The 23,919-nt window shown below is 38.1% G+C and overlaps 1 protein-coding gene across 2 annotated transcripts in view; it reads right to left on the bottom strand.

Annotated features, from left to right (window-relative positions):
* MID1 (midline 1) overlaps nucleotides 1–23,919 on the bottom strand; it is a gene marked incomplete at both ends in the record, with an annotated part of 97,931 nt that overhangs the window by 36,458 nt on the left and 37,554 nt on the right. For both annotated transcript variants that reach the window (XM_080613237.1, XM_080613238.1), the window contains one exon: nucleotides 9,100–9,195. In XM_080613237.1, coding sequence (XP_080469363.1) covers nucleotides 9,100–9,195 — 96 coding nt within the window. The remainder of the gene's footprint in view (nucleotides 1–9,099; nucleotides 9,196–23,919) is intronic.

Genomic DNA, 23,919 nt, shown 5'->3' with positions numbered 1-23,919 from the left:
TTATATTCTCTGACGGCAGGCACAAAATATTACCTGCTCCTTTAGTTAACCAGTTAAGTAACAGTGAACTAAACCCCATTTTCTTGTCTAAGGACAAGGTTTTGCAGGCATATTCATCTAACAAGAATGTGAACACATACATGTGTATGGGTGTGAGACAGAGGGAGAGATGGAGTGAAAGAAATGTCCAGTTGAGTTGAAGACCGGTAACGAGTGATGTCCCTCAGGGATCGGTGTTGGGACCGGTCCTGTTCAACATCTTTGTCGGTGACATGGACAGTGGGATTGAGTGCACCCTCAGCAAGTTTGCCGATGACATCAAGCTGTGTGGTTTCAGTTGATATGCCGGAGGGAAGGAATGCCATTCAGAGGGACCTTGACACGCTTGTGAGGTGGGCTGATGCCAACCTGATGAAGTTTAACCATGCCAAGTGCAAGGTCCTACACCTGGGTCAGAGCAATCCCAGGCACAGCTACAGGTTGGGCAGAGAAGAGATTCAGAGAACCCTGCAGAGAAGGACTTGGGGGTGTTGGTCGACGAGAAAATGAACATGAGCTGGCTTCAGTGTGCGCTCGCAGCCCAGAAAGCCAACCGTATTCTGGGCTGCATCAAAAGGAGCGTGACCAGCAGGTCAAAGGAGGTGATCCTGCCCCTCTGCTCTGCTCTCGTGAGACCTCACTTGGAGTATTGTGTGCAGTTCTGGTGTCCTCAACATAAAAAGGACATGGAACTGTTGGAACAAGTCCAGAGGAGGGCCACAAGGATGATCAGGGGACTGGAGCACCTCCTGTATGAAGACAGGCTGAGAAAGTTGGGGCTGTTCAGCCTGGAGAAGAGAAGGCTGCATGGAGACCTCATAGCAGCCTTCCAGTATCTGAAGGGGGCCTACGAGGATACTGGATACTGAATCCCTTCATCAGGGATTGTAGTGATGGACAAGAGGGTAATGAGTTTAAACTTAAACAGGGGAAGTTCAGGTTAGACATAAAGAAGTTCTTTATTGTTAGGGTGATGAGGCACTGGAACAGGTAAATGCTTCATCCCTGGTGGTGTTCAAGGCCAGGTTGGACAGAACCTTGGGCAGCATGGTCTAGAGTGTGGTGTCCCTGCCCATGGCAGGGGAGTTGGAATTAGATGATTTTAAGGTCCCTTCCAGCCCTAACCATACTAAGATTCTGTATTTATGCTTTGGCATAAATTAACAGCCTAGGTAAGAGCCCTCTACCACAGCTGAGGGAGAAAAAGATCTTGCTGGATCCAGCCCCACTGGGTCAAATACAGCTGCAGTAATTCACTTATAACAAATGTGCCATGCAAATTGCTCATGGAATAGCTGAAAATTTCTCAGTGAGCCTTGGACAAATCTTCCAAAACCACTATCGTAAAATTATGACTGATAGGCCTAAGATATGCCAATATAGGTCAGTTCCTGGGTGACAGCATCCCTGTGGCTATACCAACCCACTGCTAGGTCTCCATTCCTCTTGCCATGTGCTGGAGGGACATCAGCACCTTGCAGCACTGCCACCTTCCCCTGCATACCTGCCACATGCAAAGCAATGGGAGCTGCATCCTGCTCTGATGGCCTGTGCATTTTCCATCTGTATGCAGCTCCAGACTTAGCCACTTCTTAGATGAATCAGGGAAGGATTTAATGCTGTTAAGTGCTTAGGTTCTCCCCTTGGTTTTAGTGTCACAAGTTTTCCCGCCTGACAAAGTGCTATGTCACAGCAAATTTGCTTCTTTGTCATAGTTCCCAAGACACGTTGCTTCTATGAATGTGTGAGGCTTCTGCAAACATCCTTTAGATCATTACATTTATTGGCATAAGGCACAAATTTGAGCATGATCCTCCTTTGACAGTTACTCTTTTTTTTTTTTCTAAGCAATTTGAGTTTTGTTTCTGGACATTTTTCCTCATCTGTTATAGGAAATATATGATTAAATGTCTGTTATTTAGTCAATACCATGAAGCTTCTCTCATCTGTTAGCCAGCAACATAATCTGAACTCAGCTGGAAGAAAAATTGGAGCAATTATCTAGGGGGGAGGGGAAAGGAAATAGGTTTTGCTTGTAGACAGCTTTATAACATCTGTATCTCAGTCTTTCTGTTTGTTTTGTTTTCAATTCACCAAATGTCACAGGAAGCAAATTCTGGACACTGCTACAGAATCTTTTTTTGTTGTATAAAGAAGGGAAAGCATTTTCCTCTAACTGTAAAACCCTCAAACTGCAGCATCTTTTGCTTTGTTTGTAATGGAAATGTAAAGTTTCTAGCTCGCTTCTAAAGATTTGCTGTAGGCTAAACCTCAGCATAAAGTTCCCAGTCAAAAATTGTTTTTGTGTGTGTCGAAGGTTTTTTTTTTTTAATAGACCGCCCCAAAGGTCTATAAAAATCACCTCCCCAAAAAAACCGCAACCCAAAACCAAACAGTAGTATATTGGAAGACTCTTTATTTCACTAGCGCAGATACCGAACACACACATATTAGACAGTTTAAATCAGTCTAACAACAGCAGTGCAAAAGTGATAAAGAGAAGATGGCAGCACCTGGGAAATCCTGCTGTTGCCTTTTTTGTGTGTGTGGCTCATCAGAAAGAGATTAGTCAAACAGGAAACTTATAAACAATGAAAATTCAAGTTTCTGGTAAGACTTGAGCTACAAGATAGCTTATTAAAATTATGTAACAAAATGTTTTCAGCAGTTTTTATAGAAGATAAATATAGCATTTCTCTTACTTGAGGAACAGCAAAATCAAAACTACTCTGTCAGCATGATACCCTGAGGACACTCAAACAATAAAGAGGCTTTGTCTGTGACAATAAAAACCAGCAACTACTCTTCTTTCACTAAGTTTCATGGTACTCACTCCTTTTCTTGAGACTTGGGACCATTTCAGTCAAAGCCCAAGTAAAGTGAGAAGTCCTCATTAGGAAAATCTCTATGTAAATCTTGGTGTCTGAATCGGCCTTCATAGTCATACAAAGGTGACCACTGATAACCTGGAATGAGGAATTTACTTTCCTGGGGTGCTGGAGCTTTTTTAGATAGTACGAAAGGGGCAATTGGTTAAGTGTTTATCATCACTGTGAAGTATGTGGGACAGATAACTCGGAAAGCTGCTCCGTGGAAAGTTGCTTTTTCATCTGCCCCAGGATCTTCCATTTTTGTGGAGATGCTTGTTCAGCAGTTAAATTTATTTGCTGTATTTAAGTGCTGGAAGTAACTGACATTTTTTTATTGGTGAAACAGACAGGAAAATATGACTTAAAGGAAATTGGGAGTTCTTGGTCTCAATAAGAGAGTAATTAGCAAACTTCATGACGTGCATAAAACCCTAGGGAGGAGTTTACAGCATTTTTTTCCTAGGACAGTTTCTAATGAGAGAGGGTACAAGAGACACTTTCTCTATTAACATTATTTAGATGAAATATATGGCATGATCTGCTTTTGGTTTCTAATTATTTTAGCTCTATATTTAATTCCATTCTCATAAAACTTGATTTCATTCGATGAAAATCTCAAGTAAGCTTTAGTCAGTCTTAATTTTATATAACATTAGAAAAAAGAGAAACTTCAGAAATAAAAACTGACAAAACGTGCTGCATGGCATGTGGCAATACAGAAAATTGATTTAAGGATTCCCTAAGTTGCATGCCCAGTAAGCCCTAGCCTCGTAGTCAAATATTATTTGCCTAAAGAATTATTTGACTGCTTTCACAAATTACTAATTAAATGTATAGGTGGTCCTATATGTATATAGATCTGCAGTGGTTGTGTAAACATTTTATGGCATGTACTGGAATATGTTGTTGCATCTACAACTGTTTTGTAACTTCTGGAAATTGATGTCATAATTATGATAATATGCCACACGGATTGTATATAAATTAATAGCAGTGCTTGCCATTGCCTCTTAAGGCAACTGGTTCCCTTTCATAGAATCATAGAATAGTTAGGGTTGGAAAGGACCTTAAGATCATCAAATTCCAACCGCCCTGCCATGGGCAGGGACACCTCACACTAAACCATGTCACCCAAGGCCTCATCCAACCTGGCCTTGAACACCACCAGGGATGGAGCATTCACAACCTCCTTGGGCAACCCATTCCAGTGCCTCACCACCCTAACAGTAAAGAACTTCCTCCTTATATCCAATCTAAACTTCCCCTGTTTAAGTTTGAACCCATTACCCCTTGTCCTATCACTACAGTCCCTAATGAAGACTCCCTCCCCAGCATCCTGATAGGCCCGCTTCAGATACTGGAAGGCTGCTATGAGGTCTCCACGCAGCCTTCTCTTCTCCAGGCTGAACACCCCCAACTTTCTCAGCCTGTCTCCAATATGGGAGGTGATCCAGTGCCCTGATCATTCTCGTGGCCCTCCTCTGGACTTTGCTTTGCTCATGAGGTTGGCGCTGGCCCATCTATCAGGCGTGTCAGGGTCCTCTGGATGGCATTTCTTCCTTCCAGCGTATCAACCAAAAATAAATATTTACATTACTTCCCTTTCCCTCAAACATCTTCCCCTTGTAATAGCTCCAGAACTAAGTAGCTGCTTTATTGGCACACATGAGTGTTTCTATAGACACACACGGAGCCACACGCTGATTCAGCCACATGCTGAAAGGCTCTCTTGATAGGTGAATATCCACAGAATTTAAAGATAAAATTCTCCAAGACAGTACCTAATGCTTTTGATAAAGTTTTCTAAAGATACTATGAGACGCATGAATGCTGTGAACTACAAGTTAACATATTTCAGATAAGTATCCATTTCTATTCCGTTTTCTTAGTTTGTGGAGAGAATTATACTTTATCCTATGAATCAGTTTAGCATTTTATGGAGCCAAGCCTGCTGTCCCCGGGGAGGCAGCCCCAGCCACCTTCCCTAAACAGAGCAAGGAGCAGAGCTGACTCACAGGGACAACCCAGAGAGCTCCCCTGTGCAAAGGGGTGCTCTTGAAGAAAGCAGCCTGGCCAAAAGAATGACGTTGCAGATCTGCCATTGTCTCCAAGGAAGGAAAACAAAACTTTGCTGATAAATAGCCTTTGGGGTTTCTGCAAAGCCAAGAAATGACAGACTGGATTATAGAGGAAGGTAGAATGGAAAGATGGAAAAATGAGTGTAAAACAAAAAACATGCTAGAGTTGTGTCTGAAGGATGGGTAAAACCAGCATGCCAGGGTGCTCCTAACAAAACAGAAGGATTTGAGACAGAAAGGTGTGTTATAGTCTCAAGCATTCATTTTTCAGGTGTGGTTCCCTTTGAGAAGATGGGATTTTTAAAATTAAATGTTACCATAAACTATTAGCTCAGACTATACTTTCGTGTTAGGCATGAAATCAGACATTCAGATACTAAAATTATTGTTATAAAATGCTTAATAATATTTTTGCTATACTTAAAGTAATAGACAAGTAGCTTGATTCATTCACAAAAGCTTTTCTGCCTATATGCCCAGATCCATCCACAGGAATGCAAGGCTAGAAGTGGGCTTCTCAAGTCTCCTAAGATCAGGTTCCCCATCAGGATAGATTCTGTCATAAACTGATAAATTCCATCTAAAAATAGGCAAGATTTATGCCTCTGTTGCTGTGATGAAAGGCAGCCCCAGATCCCCCTCCTCAGTGGTTGGAAGGCATCCAGCTTCCAGATAACTGATGTCCCCGACCAGTCTTTGCCTGCTTGTGAAAGAAAAGTGAAAATAACTCTCAGAAGGGAATAAGCATTAGTTTTAAAACACAGAGAGACTGGGATTTGGCCCTTGTTATTGATGAAGTTACAGTTGCCTGATAGGAAGGATGTATGGGCAGATAATTAATCTTCAGTGAAGCTGGTTGTGGGAAGCCCATTAACAGCTCACTTGGTCGATGAGAAACAGTGGCTCTGTGACAACATCTGAGTTTGGCTGGTGAGAATTCATTTATTTAAAAGACACAGAGCCTGTTTGTTGTTTATTTTCAAAAACATCAGCTTCTGCTCCATATGAAAAAGACATTCTTTTTTCATTTTTCATGTAATATTGAAAATTTTGGTTTATGACATGACAAAGGCTTTAGAAATGTTAGTGTTTATTTCTACAAATAAATGATAATTAGCATAAATGGGTCTTTTTATGTTAATATATCCCTTAATAAAATCTTTGTAACGCGAGGAATAATAATTTACTTTCCTTCCTTGTTTTTCAAAGTTCAAATTATGTATGAAACCCAAAGCTTCCTTTATTATTATTTTTTAACTGGTTTTAAGCCTTCCCAAATCTAAATCAACATTAAAATAACATGATAAAAATTATTTAAATTAGTTAAAGAAAATTAAATTATGTAACAGTAGTTTTTAAAGTGTACTACCTATGTTTTTACATGCTTACAAATTCCATTCAATCTATTTTACATCATTATCTGTAGTATATTGTATCAAAAAATGAAAAAGAAAGCATTTACTATAAAATGAACTACCTGTTTGGTTTCAACTTTTGAACAAGCTCATATGGCAACACTAATACATTCATTGGAAATTCAGCTTTTCTTATTATTTTGCGATTTAAAATTTGTAACATTAATGTTACAACTAATATACTGTTTGCTTCATTTGAGTTCCTGGTTTGGGATGAATTTCTGCCATGAAGCAGCACAGAAAAAGAGAGCAAAACTGACTTTTATAAATCTATAGCTTCTCTGACACTGGAGATATTCATATCGTATCTGAAATTTTCACACAGCTCTGAGAAACAGAAATAACTTTAAAGTTTACCTCCACATCCCCACTTGCCTGATTTCCAGTGCGGCCTATGTCTGGGGTTTTGACTGAAGCTCATTTCTTAATATTTAGCTAATTTAAATGCTAATTAGACTAATTTGATTAATAAAATGTGGTAGGAATCCATTAACAATTTTGCTGCTATTGCTTTATGTCTACAGAGAAATTTTCTAACACAGGACTCCAGGGACAGTAGTGCATCTGTTACCAGTTGATCAAATTGGATTTTTTGTAATACTAAATCTTAGAGTTGGTAATATATTGCAGAATTGCAGAGGGGATGGAGGAGTAATGTTAAATTTTCCTGATCTAGCCCATCTTGGATGTAGGCCACCAATGAAGAAGAGGCCTTATGCTATCCTGAGCCCGTCTGCTTCGTGGGTTTTGCTTCAAGTTTTATATACAGAGGAAGAAAACATGACTTGTCTCTGTCTCTTATTACCTGCTATAGTTGTTCCAGCTGATTCTACAGTTGTTCTGCCTGGTGTTACTGCTGCCTATAGAAAGAACTCAAAAAATTCACCTCATGTCTGATACTGTGGATAGACTTTCATAGTGTCTTGGGAAGAACAGATTACCTTTTTGGAGGAACAGTCTTAGTTGTTTGTTTTGGTTTTCTTTGTTTGTTTTGGGTTTGGGTTTTTGGGGGATAGATTTTTTTTTGTTTGTTTCTGCAGCATGTGCCATTACTACAGGCAACAAGCAGAGGTCAAACATTCAAGATGTAACTTCGAATCTATTCACAAGCAGAAGCTGCTCTTGGGCTTAATTAGATCACTGAATTTTAGTCTGAAAAAGAGAGAAAAGAAGAAACCCTATGGAGAACTCCCATGGGATTTATAAGGAAGAAAAACAAGCTTCTCTGAAAACCAAGTGCCTTTCTGTAGCTGTGACATGTGGCTGTTACAGCAGTCTATGTCACAGATAATTTTTTTAAAATCATATCAATGTTGAAGGTTACAGCTACCTTCCTCTCTCAAATTCCCCAGGGCTATTCATTAGGCAACACTGGTGAAGAAACTTGGCTTTCTTTCACATGTATAGACAGCCATACTCAAAGTGGAATACCTTTTCTACACAACACCATTGTTATTTAATGATGCTTATCTTCTAGGAACATACAGTGCACCCTTTTCTTAATAAATGAGGCTGCTGCAGGAATTACAATGCAGTAAGAAGTGAAATGGTCCTATGCAGAAACCTGTCAATAGACAACATTGTAATGCAAACAAAACCCCAGTGTTTTTCACAGGTAAAATAAGTTTTCCTTACTGATCTGATTAGTGATTGGTAATTAGCTGTTCAGATGAAAACACCTTTTCTCTATGATTGAGGTCTAAAACTTGTTCCACTCTAAATCAGCAATATTTATCTGTGCTAGCTCCTCTGTTTCCTACGCCATTAACTTTCCCATGCCATCTTCAATTGAGTTTAGAAATTAAGAAAACAGACAGCACTGCAAATGGTGACCTTGATGTATCCCAATGAATCCAATATATCTATCAAGGAGGACACGCACCTCACAGTGGTTGAACCTTTCCTAGTCTTTGCTCATAAGTGGTTTTGGCTCTGTTGACCCAAATATGTTATAAGGAACTGAAAAGGTCTTCTAGGGTGGCAAAAAGTAAAAAGAAAAGTTTTGCTAAAATAAAAAAAAAAAATCTATTTTGGACTGTGATCTCTTCTTGTGTCAGCTCCCATGGCTGAATTAGTCATGTAGAGCAGCAGCCCCCATGGGGCCACCTAAAAAAATCCAAGGATTTTGGGGAAATATGACTTCCGATCTCTCCCTGCTTGAGATTTTATGTGATACTCAAAGTGGAATATATAACTGAATATGCAAAGTAGAATATGTAAATCAAAGGCCTCTAAGCATCTTCTTCTGAAGGTGAATATACTGTATGCATGACTTTTGAGTTTACAAATATATTTAGATACTTAATTCTGACTAAAAAAATATCAGTGGCCCATAGAAATCTAAATATCATTGTGTTCCTCGTCATTACTCTTTATTTGCTTTAGTTTTGTACCTGTAAATATTACTCTACCACACAAAGGACCCCAAAAGATAAACATGTTGCAGCTAGCAAGTGATGTGCTGAAATATAGTAGTGGTGAGAGCCATACAAAAGTATCATAATTAACAGGGAGTAGAAAGGAAAGAAGGTAATCAGTACTGAGAATACCACTTATCAGCAAAAAAGCTCCATATCTATCAGTTTACAACTATTTTAATTCAGTTCAGTGCTTCTTTTTTTGTTTAAAATTTTGCTCACGAATGCTATAAGTGATTGCAATTAAATTTGCAAATCTCAAATGGAGGTCAGTACTCACTTCCACATGTTGACAGGTCTGAATGAGTTTTGCCAAAAGAGTTTCCAGTTCTGTGTTCCTCTTAATAAGGTTGGTGAGGTTACTCTCCAAATTTTGCTGTCAAAAAGAAAGGAAAAGAGCACATTAGCATTTTGAAGAATTCAGTGTTTAGGTGAACAGCTGAAAAATGGATATATTTCCAGGATCTGAATTTTGGAATTACACAGGTATGAACATGAGACCTTTGTTTTGATATGCTTCATTAGATGTTTTGTCTATGTATCAAGTAAGGCAAGACAAGAGGGTGGAAAATTTCAAGATAAGAGCCAGTTCTAGAAAACAGATTTTCTAAGGAACTACTGAAAACTAGATTAAGCAATTAGTTTTAGCTGGGGGCAGGGGAGGGCAGGGGGGAGAGGAGAGGGAGTAAGAAGAGCAACAAATCTAAAAACATTTCACCAGAAAAAGTGGTTTATTTTGGCTGAGAACACTTTTGACTCTTTATTTCCTGCTCTCAGTCTAAAGTACGCATTTAAAAGCTGCTGCTATCTGAGGTCTCTGAGCGTGTGCCCTTTGGGAACGTACTTGTAAGGACCCAGTAGACGGCTCAACGCTTTCTTTTTGGGATTCACAGTGCTGAGAAAGATGGATCTAATTGATTTAATTCCCTAGTTCAGTGGAGTTATATTTTTTTATACAAAAATCTATAGAAAAACATCCTTTCTATGTGTAAGAATGAAATATCTACTCGCAGATTGTGCCTTCACAAACTGTTCTTGTGAGAGAACTTGTGGTTTGTATCTGTGTTTATCAACTGATTATGGCTGCAATAAATATCTGCAACTGTGGGAGATCAGAGTGCTTTCCAGCTTCCAGATCTGAGGCCACATCCTGACCGTTGTGCAATTGCGAGATTGAGATCTACCAACAAATGTTTCAGCTTCCCTTCTACCCTCTGTATCCACAGGAAGGAAATCCAAGCACAGGAGGAGGTCTGTGATGGCTGTGACCTGTTCCCTGGTCTGGCTGCCTTAGGACCCAGTTCCTGCAGTACATCACAGAACTTGCAGCTATCAGCTCCTCGCTTTTTACTACACATCCCTAGATAGCTGCTGTTTTACAGGAAATTCTTCTGGAAGCATAGGGGCATGTGTCGTGGTTTAAACTCTGTCAGCCACGCAGTCTCACTCGCTCACTCCCCCCCTTTTCTTCCCCCCACTCCAGGAGGGATGGGAAGGAGAATCAAAAGAATGTAACTCCCAGCTGGGTTGAGATAAGAACAGCCCAGTAACTAAGGTATAACACAAATCACTACTGCTACCACCAATAATTATAATGATAAAGGGAAGAGAATACAACACCTCACCGACCGATACCTCACTCCCACCCAGCCGTGAACCAGCCCTTCCGGAAACTCTCAGTTCCATCCTGGGCATGACGTGCTGTGGTATGGAATACCTCTTTGGCTAGTTCGGGTCACGTGTCCTGTCTCTGCTTCCTCTTGGCTTCCCCTCCTCCCCAGCAGAGCATGAGGCTCAGAAAGTCCTTGGTCAGACTAAACATCAGTGTTATCAGCTCTGTTCCCAGGCTGAAAGTCAAAAACACAGTGCTGCAACAGCTACTAAGAAGGAGAAAAACTGACTGCTACTGCTGAACCCAGGACAGCATGAAAAGTCCTTTTTTTTTCTTTTATTTTTTTTTTCCCTTAAAATGCCTTTAAAAAGGCTTCTGACTGTAAACACTTATCTCAGTAACTTCAGAGGCATATATTTCATTTTGAAAAACCTGGGTGTGACAAGCTGTTTCTCATAGTTATTCACCTATGGAAGTGTGTGAGACTAGTCCCTTGCTTAGTATTCCTGACAGACTGACAGTCCCAGCCTTTTAATTGTGCTTTGTCCTCTGAGCAGTACCCAGCATCTAGGAAGCACTCAACAAGAACACCAAAACTGGGCCCCATGCTTCTCTCCCCACAAGGGCTGTAGTTTCTCTGCAGAGCTCCTGTTAATTTCATCCCTCCTCATCTTTTATTAATGGGCTTCTTTTTTTCACACTACTACCTTTCCCCCCAATCTATCTATTCCATTGCTTAAGTCCCTTCAGCTACCATTAACAAACCTGACTTCCCTCATTCTTCCCCCCTGCCACTTACTACTTCCATGCATGCATTTTATGTGTGTGTGTTTGTGTTTTCTGGTGTTGATATTCTCTATCTATTTCATGCTGGTTTAAAGAACTTAGTTCCTTGCCCTCCCCTTTTTGCATCTGTGCAGTCTCCTTACTCCTTCTTGTATATGGCTACAAACAAAAGAAGCTGGCAGTATTTCATTGCTGAACCATACATTTTGACATTTACCAGAGCTGATGCTGTAAACACCAGAGGAGCAGTCAGTCCTGTTCCATTAAAGATAGCACAGGATTTTGATGGCTTTGCATATATAACTCTTCTGAGAAGCGTGATAGGTGTTTGAAGTACATATTTTTGGCATTTTCTTCCCAGCACAACCATGCATATCGTGTATCACAACCTCTGGCTGTAAAAATACCTTCTACACTGCATTTATTTTATAGCCCATTAAAACACAGAGTAACAAGAACAGGCATTCTTTACCAAACAGTTTGAACTGTATCTTGTATTTCTATAAGTTGTACTGTGAACGGTCATTTAATTGCAAAGGCATGTTTGCTGTGATATGTCCCTTTGTAGAGCCAAGACTCACATGCAAAGTCAAAATACCATGTATAGTTACAGTATCAGATAACTTTTGCCTTTAAAAAACAGTTTGTTAAGGGGATCCAAATGTGCAAATACTCTTGAAAAGATATATACCTTCTTATTGCTCATATATTAATTTTGTACACGCTTTAATATTTATACTAAAAGGTTTTAAATGAAAACATGTATTCTTAATTGAGACTGCCTAATTTAAAATGTATTATTTTACGTAATAAATGCTAACAGACAGGACTTGGACATATTATGAAAAAAAACCCCAATTCTTAAAAGTTTTATGGAATACTGTAGTGATTTTAGATATCCTGAAAGTGTCTCAGCAAAGGCCATTACTACATAAGGAGTAAGCACTTTTCTCTGAAACACTAATTTATTTATCTATAATTATATATAATTATATCCAGGATATTTTCAAACCCTGGATAAAGAACAAAATTTTAGAATGTTTCATATGTAGTCAATATAAACATAAACCCATTTATATTATTATACTATATTATCACACAGGTCTCTTGATGTCCTCCACATTTCCAAACTGTGAAAATGGAGAATAGCTATTAAACAAGTAAGTTCCTTTACAAAAATTGTTGTTAATGAGTTTCTGTGGTCTAGCTCCTCAAACTGTATAATTTTCAAACTGGAAAGCTTGGAAGTTTTGTTAAACCTTTGTGGTTTTTTTGTTAAACATCCGTTTGTTTGTTAAATATCAGTCTATATTAATGTTTTACAAGATAGTAAGAACCCGGTGGCTGCTTTCTGAAATTAATGTAAATCTTTCCAGTTTCACTAGGCAAGTACTGAATAGCAGCTCTTTAAACTGGCCTGACTTGAAAGTTTTAAAGGTCATCAAATTCAATCAATTCTTGCAATATGTTTACCTGGATTTTCTCTTGGCAGTATCTTCTTCTAGTTCTTTACCTTATTCTCTTCCTATATGAACATGGTACCCCTCGACCTACCACATGATAGTAGGTACCAGAAGCAGAGTTCAAGCCCTGCCCTTTTTCTTTACGCTGTATAGAGGGAGCCTGAAAAACATTTAAATTTCAGAAGCAGAAATTTGCTCAAAGACTTTCTGAAGTGTCACAAATGCATTTCACATCCACACCTAAAACTTCCCAGGTTGTGTGAAACTTCGATGCCAGATTTGGAGCTCTGGCCATCTTGAAAAATTGATCCAGTTCTGTAGACTAGAATTCCTGGGATAGTGAATTGCAGACAAGTTTTAAGTCTGGACAAAGTCTGCTTTCATATTATGATGAGTACATGTGAAAATGAGTGGCAGAATAAGCCTATTCAAAGTATCGTACTTCCTCCCACCTAATCTTCTACTGCTCTTCTCTTAGGTGAACCAAATTACAGATGTTTTTGTTATTTTATTTTTAAATGCACAAGGTATATAATAATTCCTTAAACATTTGCAACTGCCTTCCCTTATCTTTTTTGTCACTTGCCAATTTTCATTGTTAGCTGTCTATTAAAGACTGATCTTGGAAATGCAGGGGTTGGTTTCTGAAAGGAAAATAGTTGCTGTGCATTTGCTCTGTGAACAGGCTTGATGCATGTTAACTCAGTGAATGCAAACTGCTCTCAAAAAGCAAAAGCAAGGTTGAATGCTTCCTGACTTACCACTGCAGACCTAGCCCAAGATCTTGACATTCCATGCGTGCTTTGCAACTGTTTTTACAACATCCAGTATAAAGTGAAAAGAATGCTTACTGTCCATCTAACATGGTCTGACAACTATACAACATAAATATTCCTATAATATTGGAATAAATCCAAGTAGATGAAATCACAGACATGTAATTGAAAGGGACAGTTGAGGATGATGTTTCATTTTGAATCTGCATGCCTATAAAAGGATATGATCCAGGGACTGGAGTCTGAAGCTGGAAAAATTAATGCTAAAAATTACAGGAAGGCAACTCAGGGCTGGATGCTCTTTTTAAGCTGCTTTGTATCTCACATTGAAGTCATGATCTTGTTGCAGTAATGATCGCGTGAGGCTTGTGCCCTGATTGAAGTGGGAGGTCAGACTAGATGTTCATAATGGTCTCTTCTGGCCTTTAAATCTATCAGTCTATGAAAACCAAATGTGAACCCATGCCCTTTGCCAAATTAACAGTCTCACGCAAAGCATTGCTTGTCTAAGATAGGAAGGTAGCACAAACAGATAGTCCTAAACTGCTACATGGGTTGAAAATGCTGTCAAAATAAATTAATATAAGCTTCTTGTCGAGGTTTAAAGGAGAGAAATGCTGAGTTGTGTGCTCGTGCCTTACATCACAGCAGAGAAAACAGCAACATCCCCAAAATCATCTTCTCAAAGATGTTTTTCTGCTCCATAAAAGAATATCTATTCAAAGGGCCAGAAAATTAAGCATATAGCTATCAGCTACAATGAGATTTTAAATTTCATCTGAAGTAAAGACACTGTCTTTTTCTCATTAAAGACACTATTTTTCTTGCCATTAGTAAACATAAATATGCATTTGTATTTTCCACTCACTGCTTACTGAAACACTTTGAAAACTGGTCCACTGAAGCTGCAGTACTGAGACAGTACTTTGTAACAACAGGCTTGATTACCATTTACATAAAATTCATCATGATCAAAGCTTTTTGGCAGCAAATGTTGTGACCAGTTTGCATTTCCTTTGCTCCTGGTGTAAAACTGATCAGAATAATGTATATTTTGGGGCTACTTCCTGGTTTAAAGAAGAAAACAACTTTGGAGAGACTTCTGGGATTATCGGAGTCCCACATAGTGGAAAATAGGTTTAGTAATTACATTGGTTTCATGAGAACCACAGCCACCCCTCCCCCCATCATCTTCTTACAAATGAAACAGGGATAATATATTTTCAGATTTGGTTGGGAAAAGCATGCAACAAAGAGCCACACAATAACATTGTGGTGAAATAAAAATGAGGACTAAACCATCACAAGGAGGAATTGTGATGGTATCCTAACTTACTCAAGCTAGCAGGGTAACCAGAGCGGTGTTGACTTGGCAGATCAGTCTTTAGTACACACAGGCTGGCTAGAGACCAGTGACTAACAAAGTCCATGCAACCACATTGTCACTGCAACTGTTTTTCTTCCTGACTTAAAGAAGTTACGCTTGCATGTGCCCCAGTTACATTTTCACCTCGTCGTGGTGACATACCCTATGAACTAGGCCTGTTGCCTCCAGGACTTGTGTCTATCCTATTAAAAAAGTTGTCAATCAATTCCAGAAGAACTGCCAGAATATTAGGCATGGGTTTGAGCCAGGTTTTGGGTGTATGTGAGTTTAATATTTCCTTTGGTGTTCTTTATTTAAATGGACATGCCAGGTGCACATGGAAACATTTAAGCTGATTTTTATTCTATGTACTTCTCCTGAAACAGATGACTGCTCTTCCCCAGGATACACATGCTCGACCCTGTATTTCTCTAGCCAGGGAATGGTAACATTCGTGGTTAATAAGAATTATTGACCTCAAGTCTCAAATGGCCAGAGCTTGACAACTGCACTCCACAATTCTATGTGTAAAGAAATAACAGCTATGATGTTGATACACTCCTGGGGACTAAGATTTTTACCTCAAGTGATTACAGTATATCACAAGAAAAGGCCCATGAGATACTGCACTGTTAATTAATTGTCCAGGGCTATTTGTATTAAAAGTGCAATAAAAAAATAGCTACATTTGAAGCCACTACGACTTAAATGATGTTAACTAAGTTGGGTCTATTTTCATATAGGAATATAACTTATTTTCTTATTAACACTTATTTAAAATGGGAAATTGTGGAAATTAAAGGAAATCCAAACATTTCAGATTCTTGACCACATAAAATCTTTATTAACTGAAAAGACAGCATTCTCGGGAAAACTTAAAATTGCACTTTTACTTCTCTGCAAAGCCTCAAATATATATATATAAGTAAAAAATATATATTTATATATATAATATATATATGATACATATACACGCACACACATATATATGTATAGTATGCTATAGCAGAAGTTTTCCTTTGTTGTGCAGTATTAGGTTTGAGAAAGAAAGAATGTATATGCTTAAAAACTATTCTGCGTGTAACAGGAGCCATGATTACTGAGAACACAGGCCAATGGGAACGATGCTGCTTAGTTATTTTCAATATTATAATGTGAAATGGACATACCAAAAAATGAAAAGAAAATTAATTTTTCTTTTAAACAGAGACAGCGATTTATTTTCTGAGGGCATTCAAACATGTTATAAGAACTTTTCCCCAGTTTAGACAGTGACAAAATTGGCTGTATAAGACATCAATTTTTTTTTAGATTCCCATTTAAATTAAACTATTAGGAGATATTCAAATGTTGGGTTGGCTTGGATATGTAGAGTTGATTCAACCCTATTTCTAATAAGTCATTAATCAAAGAAGGACCACAATAATAATCAGGAATCAAGGATCAAGAAAGATTAGATGAAGCACTTGACTAAATTAAAAACCAAAACCAGTCTTGGACTAATATGCGAGTTAATGCAGAACTGAAGGTACATTTGAGGGCCCAGTATATATTTCTATATATTTTTGCCTTCAATGCAGTAGTCAAACTGGAAGCTGAAGCATTAAAAAAGCACAACGAATGCCAGACACACTGTATTTAAAGCATGTCGTTAAGGACTTATTGTGGAGAGCTAGAGGGTTTGTAAGTTCATTCTTTTCTCCATGGGCTACTCCATTGCAATGACAGAGGTTAAGGAGAACTTGAACTTTGCACAGCTGAAATCCAGCATCCTGGCTGCACCCACTTCCAACCTCCCAAGATATGGAACATACTTAAAACCAGGAGTTCAACAAGAGCTCCTGCTCATGAAATGCCTAATCTAATCTTGCATTAGCAAGATCTGGGAAGTAGTCATGCCAAAACTTGAAGTTCTGACTTTTGCACATAACTGAAGTTCTGAATTTTGCACACATTTATATGAAGACAAAGCATAAAGCTCATCTGAAAAGCCACGATTTATGCAGTGTTATTAAAGTCCTGGCTTTTACAGATGTCTGCCTAAATATTTCTGAAACTTTGTATTTTATTTAAGAGGTTCTATAATGAAAAATAATCTGGTTTTAATCAGTCAGTACATATTACTGCGTTTTGCAGTTGAAAAATTCCATCTTATCTAACCACGTAAGTATAAAAAGCAATTCAGCATTATGCAAAACTGGCAAGTTAGAAAGGATGGTTAGATAAGAAAGGATGATTAGGCCACGAGTAGAGAAGGTCAACACTGTGGTTTCATCTGGGTTAGGTAGCAGACCAGTGGAGCTGTCACAGACTTGATTTAGGTCTTTCTGCCGACATATAACTAAGTTGACATTTGAGGCAGCTGGACCCATCTACATTTATGTTTCTCAGTATGCCAAACAGCACTTTGAAGGACCTCTACAGACTGCCCTCCTGAGGATATTAATTGGCGGTCTGGAGAATGAAGCTCCAAGTCCATCTCCTAGCATGGCTGGAAGGGCTGGGACACCCAGGGCACACACTGGCTTTGTCTGCTACTGGTGCAGCACCTAGTAGCTGGGCTAAAGGGACCACCAGCAGTTCTTATGCAAGAAACAGGAGTGACATTCTGTGCAGTTCCTCTATAGAGAGGAAACAGGTGCATCTGTGAATACAATATATCCCTAGCTGTTGCTCTGATGGCATATTAGAAGCCACATAGGCACCATCAACAAGCCTGAGTGAAGCCAGAGCACGTCTCTTTCAGAAAATGCTGATCCCACTGTCCAGCAGGATCATGCATGAGGCAAGTGTCAATCAACCAGTCAATCAGAAAGACCCAACTCTGACTTAGGTTGAATCATACTAAACAAAGCACCACTGACAATTATGTTTTGTTTTTGTTTTTTTTTTTTTTTGTTTGTTTGTTTATAAACCCTCAGGATTTTGGCAAGAAGCGTACCATGCTTCTTGCAAAAAATTCTTCCACTCTTGAGCGCTCTGGTTTTGCACCACTGGAGTCATCGGTGGCTCTGCCTTTTCCTTGCAGTCAATAGGCTCCAGGTGCAAGAGGTTACTCGCCATAAAACAGTTGGCATCTGGCCAGTATAGTGCTCATTCGGGCACTTGCTCATTTATCCTTTTGCTGCCTGCAGCTAGAGTTTGGTCTAGACAGAAGGGTAAATCTGTGTTTTCTTCTTCTCACCTCCTCTATTTCCTATTCAGTAAACTAAAATCCTCCACTACATTGAGTAAATACCCTGAAATAAGTTTGGTATGGTGAACTTGAGTTACTCACATCATTTAAAATACTTGTCAGACTGGCCTGATAATATAATTAATCACTATTTTTCTGCACAAAGATTTTGACCAAGCACCAGATCTTGAATTTAGGAGTCAGGAAAATAATTATCTTTGACTCAGATTTCAGCTACAGAGTTGTTATTTTGCTTAAATCTTTGAATTTACCAGATGCTGTGGATAAAACCAAATAAAAATATTAAACAATTATAGTACAATTGCATACTTAGACACTTACTAAAACAATGTGATGGTGGTGAGCTGAGTTTAAACTAAATTATGAGTATAAATTGCAAGGTATAGATCATGATTTGGGATCAGATTTTGTTTATTTCTGTCATACTCAGGTGAAGTTTCTATTCTGACTGCCTAGTCCTTATTGCCAATACTTCATTAGAGATCAAATCCAGATCTCAAATTTTCCAACCAACAAAAAGCCCAAACCTGACACCAAAAAAGACAAAACCCAAATCAGTGCAACAAAAATTCCAGGAGATTGTGGTTGGAAAACCAGGCTCAGGTCAGAGTATAATTTAAATACTGATACACTGAAAAAATATCCAAAACAAAAATAGCATTTCATTTTTGCTTTGTATTTGCAGCTAAGAAATGAAAGAAAAGCATACCAAGGAAATAGCAAGCAGAAGTGTCATCCTCTCCCATTTAATAAACAATACTAAAAGCTTTTCCTCCCTTTACCTCCACAGTGGATTCAGCTCCATTCCCAGACATCATGACTTCACTCACTGCTCTTACCTCCAAAACATGTATGTATTTTGCCCCTTTTCCTTTGGTCATGATGTGTTCTCCCCAGCTGCTGCTACAATGTGTCCCTCATCTGCTGCTAGATTTTACGCACCTGAGTTGAACACAGTTGCCAGCTTTTGTTTTCCTGGCAGTACACAGTGCCAAGAGTTTCTGGGTAGAAGATCTGAAAGTAACTTGGTGCTCAAGAAAATGCTCAGGGGGTGAGGGATGTATGCTATAACCAGAGGAGCACCTGAAGAAATAATTACTTTCCTTCTCCTGCTAAAATACTATTTTTCTGACCCTATTGCTGTATGCATTTACACAGATTAAAATGCAATAATCAAGTCAGTGTTAATCCAACTATCATTTGAGAGGGAAATAATTCAATGATAGATTATTATTTAACAGCCTTTGACAATGTATGGTTAAAAAAATCAACAAGCCTAAAGAAAACATCCCATGTGGAAGCCACAGACTTGCAGACTTATTTCAGCATTGCAGATAATCACAGATGTGTCTCATTTCACTAATATGAACTAATCAATTGGTATGAACTAATGAATTGTTTATTCTATTACGAACAATTGCATGAGAACACTTCAAAGTAATGAATTTTAGCTTAAGAAAGCATGTTCACAAATTCTTTTGAGGTTTATTTTTACAATATTTTATGATAATAAATCAAATGTAACTCAAACCAGTTCAAATTCATCAATAATTGAGTTCTCATCATTATATTCCAAGTGTTATGTTCTATTTTTTACTTCAGCTTACATGCAGCTTGAAAGCACACCTGGGGTAAAATTTCTGTTGGTAAGAATCAGTGGATTGTGACAATACATTTCTCGTAGCATCACACAACTGTGGTCTCTCAAGACATTTAAAATATAACATTAAAAATAAAAATTCTGCTGTACATTGGTAAGATCATATGATCACATCATATGAAATCAAAGGACATTTTTTAAATAAAAAGTGTAATAGAAACCCAAATACATGCACCTGTGAGAGTCTGAACTCACACTGCACAAGCACAAGCTTACCTATCACTGTTTCAATTTTGATCTGCATTTTGTACTGCAGTTTCTGAGTTTCAAGCTTTGTTTTCTTGACATCTGAAAGGTAGAATACTAAGGAAAGATCTACATGCTCTTTTCATAAGATAACTGGAACAATTAATAAGAGAACTGCACATTCCAACAGGAAGAGACATTGAATATTTCGCTAAGAAAATAAGAACAATTGTCTTTGGCCTTAACATTAAACATCCAAATTTGCATTAGTTTATTTGGTAAATCTGGCATCAGAAAAGAGAGCATTTAATTCATAGCAAACCAAAGCAATTTTTAAATACATATATATATTTTATAATTTTATAAATACATGCCCAATTAAGAACAAAATACGTATAACAGAGAATAAAACATCTGAATCCACATTCCCTTTTCTATAAGAACAGCAAGAAGTAGGTATAACCAAACCCTTAGAAACTTAAGAAAAATAAAACCTTTTTAAAGTGCCATTTTTCTGTTACCTCTTCTTCCTCCAGAAGCTAAATGCAGAGATGATGGTCCTCCAGAGGAACTCATATGTAATTAATGAAGCCTTCTAACTTACCTTTGAATGATTTACAAAAAATCTTAGACCCTTTCATCTTATCCAGTCAGCATATATAAATTAGGGATGCAGAACTGAGCCAGTCTTACATGGCCTACTGAACATCTTCACATCACGTAGGCTAACAGTAGGAAAATGTACAACTGGCCTGCCTGAACTTTCCCATATCACTTCGGCTACTTTTCTGTAACCATTTATCATGACAGGCATTCAAGTAATAAAAAATAAATGTGCTCACATTTTGATGAAAAGGCTAGTAATTTAGAGAGATATGTAAATCCAATTATTCCTGGAGAAAGAGAGAGGGAGATCTTAACTTTTCATTTGACCCATTTAGATAACGTGACCGATTTATACAGACTTCCTCTGGACAAATTATTCATTTGATTCACCAGAGCCTTTGAAGTTTTCCTGCTATCAAGGATGACAAACTTTTTCCACTGAAAACATAAGACAATGCTGATTATATAAGTATGCTTTTCATGGCACTTTGGGAAGATATAGAAACTGTAAAGCCTGCAGAAATATTTATTTAGGGCCTTCAATTCACTTTATTTTGATCTAAGACAAAGTTTTCTTTGAAGAAAAGACATGGACTTGATTCACCCAGTATGTTACTTCAGGTCCATATTTTCTACATCCGTTGTTTCTGAGAGTCAGGCCTATGGACTTTGTGAGAAACAGCTTCTCTTTAGCCATATAAAAAATGCACAAACAAGCGTGCATTTATTTACATAGGTACTCTTACATGCCCTGTAACATGGAAAAAGTAAGTCACGCAATGTGCAAATGGTCGAGAGTGCTTCTGTGCATGATCAACAATAGCGTTTTGGGGTCACAGAATACTCATTGAGTGCTGAGCCTTATTTCATATACTCAACAGTTCTTAAAACACCCCATGAAAATGTAGTTCTTTAATTTCCCTTTTAATTTTCCTTAACTGAAGAAATTAGATCTCCCTGGAGAAGAGAAGGCTCAGAGGGACATCATCACAGTATTCCTCTACTTAAAGCAAACCTATAAGATTTTCTTTCTTCACGAGGAGCAGACAAGGGACAATGGGTAGGAGATGCACCAGGAGAAGTTTCACCTCGGTGTAAGATATATTTTACATTGGGAACAATCATTTACTCTAACAGCTTCCCCAGGGTCATGGTAGAGTCATCATAACTGGAGGTCTTCAAGATGCATTTGGACAGATAGTGTAGATAACTTCATCCAGGTTCTTTTTCACATGAAAGTTTGGATCAGACCGTCTTTTAAGGTCCCTTCCAAACTGGGTTATTCTATGATTGGTGATTTATTATGTATTTAATTAAAGAGCTGTATCTAAAATTGAATCAGTCTTTTAAGTGCGGTTCTGTGTGCATGTACATTTGCATGCATAGGGATGTTTTAGCAAATACTGCAGTGAAATCAACCTACAGATTAGCTTGGGCTCTTAAACTAGCTTACTGGGCTCCATGTCTGTATTTTGAGCTGATTTACCCAGTTTGAGCAGATTTCAATTATGCACCTCTTTCCTGATTTTGAACACTACAGGGTCACTAGCAATCAAAAGTGCGTTATGGACAGGAGAGAAATGATGTCTCTTCTGTTCCTACTGGCTTGGTCCACTCTTCCCCATATCTGAGGGACTTTGAAAAGCAAAGCCTGGCAACACTTGTCAAACCTCAGGACGTGAGGCTCTCCCAAACTGAGGGGCTTTGATTCTTCCTTTCTGCATGCACGCCTGCTTGCCCTGTGCATAAACATGCAAATCTGGGGGATGGCCAAGAAAACAATTGTGCAAATAACTGAAGGGGTGCCAGGAGGACAATGCCATATATTGCCATATATTGACTGCATAACTGACATTGAGAGCGGTACTATTTTCCCAATTGCATACATTTTGCAAATCCACTGTGACAGAAGAAGCGAGCTGGCGTCAGTAAACCTTTCCGTTTGTTGAAACTGTTCATGCAGGATATAGGAATTACATCTGGGAAACTGCATATTGTACATAATATTATTGAATATTGCAATGACAGCTCCATTAACTTTATTTTTTTTCATTTGTTTCTGCCAGAGGGGTTCCTATTCCACACACTTGCAGTATAAAACTAGCTTTTACCCAGGATTTGTTAATTAATAAGGAACTTATTCTACTTTATAGTTCAATATTTCAGTGTTTTTTTTTTTTTAATAATAACGTATTTCTTCCCAAAGCTAATGGCAATGTAAATTATGCAATGTCTTCAATTCCATAGTAACCACCTGGTTTCAACTGAAGGAAAAGAATTGAAACATCAAATACATGAGGCCTTAAAATGACTTAAATGACTCGTTTAAGCAATTGAATTAAAATTGATAAAACCAGTTTTCTTAATAGAGATAAAACAGTAAGAGTGCATACTTTGTAATTTCCCTTCATGAATTTCAATTATTTTCACGAGAGAGAAATGTTTCATGATCCTTATTTTATGGATTTTTCAATTTTCCTAAGATCAAATATCTCTAATTAAAAAAAAAAAAAAAAACAAAAACAAAACAAAAAAAAAAACCAACAAAAAAACCCCCCCCAAAAACCCCAAACAAACAAAAAACAAAAACAAAAACAAAAAAACCCCACCAAAACATAAAACCTGAAGGTTTTACTAGTTTTTCTACTGAGTCAGTGGGCTTTGAATGAAATTTATCAGAAGCCAGTAAAGTTAAGAAAGTCCTTCCTGTCACAGGTACCATGCACTGGTAGCTAACGTTTGTACAGACAAGTAATCTGGGCTTTCAAGATATTGATTAATCACCACTTTGTTGTCAGAGTAGTGACAGTATATTCGATATCAAACCATTGCTCAAACAACACGTACATGATGACCAATGGCAACAAAAGCAATGACCCAAAGATGTACAGGTTTGGCAAAATGGAGGTGCACTGCCGTTGCCACAGTCACAGACATGTGACCAGACTGAAAACTTACTGGAAAAACATTCCCAATTCAGACTTCTAAAACTAGCATGTCAGAAACATTTCATGAAACATTATTGTATTGCTGCTGAATGTCATTTTGAAACTGCATGTCTGAAAAAAGGAGATTTCAGTAGTTCCTGATGGGTTTGTCCAGACCTTTAAGGCTATACATTCCCATTAGTAAACATGTACCGCAGTACATCTCCACTGCATAACATTAGCTGCTGGGTGCTTTTCAAAGTAAATAGAAGTCTGGTTTGTTTCATTTTTCAGAGTTCTCTACAGGTACCTTGAGAAATATCTTAGGTACAAAAGAAATTTGTACATTGAAAATGCGTTTGAGACTCAGGGTCAAACAACTAGCACTAAAATCAAGTGTGAATGAAAGGAAAGGAAATCACCACAAAAGCAATGCATCTAATAGCACAGGTTAGTGATATTCTTTAATCAAACACTGTACTTGGTAAAACAGCTGTTCACCCTGACAACTGCAGAAAAGGC

The sequence above is a fragment of the Psittacula echo genome, assembly GCF_963264785.1.
Source record: "Psittacula echo genome assembly, chromosome: 3".
Classification (NCBI taxonomy): domain Eukaryota; kingdom Metazoa; phylum Chordata; class Aves; order Psittaciformes; family Psittacidae; genus Psittacula; species Psittacula echo.
The sequence above is the reverse complement of the archived record's forward strand: the minus strand, read 5'-3'. Positions and strand labels throughout refer to the sequence as shown.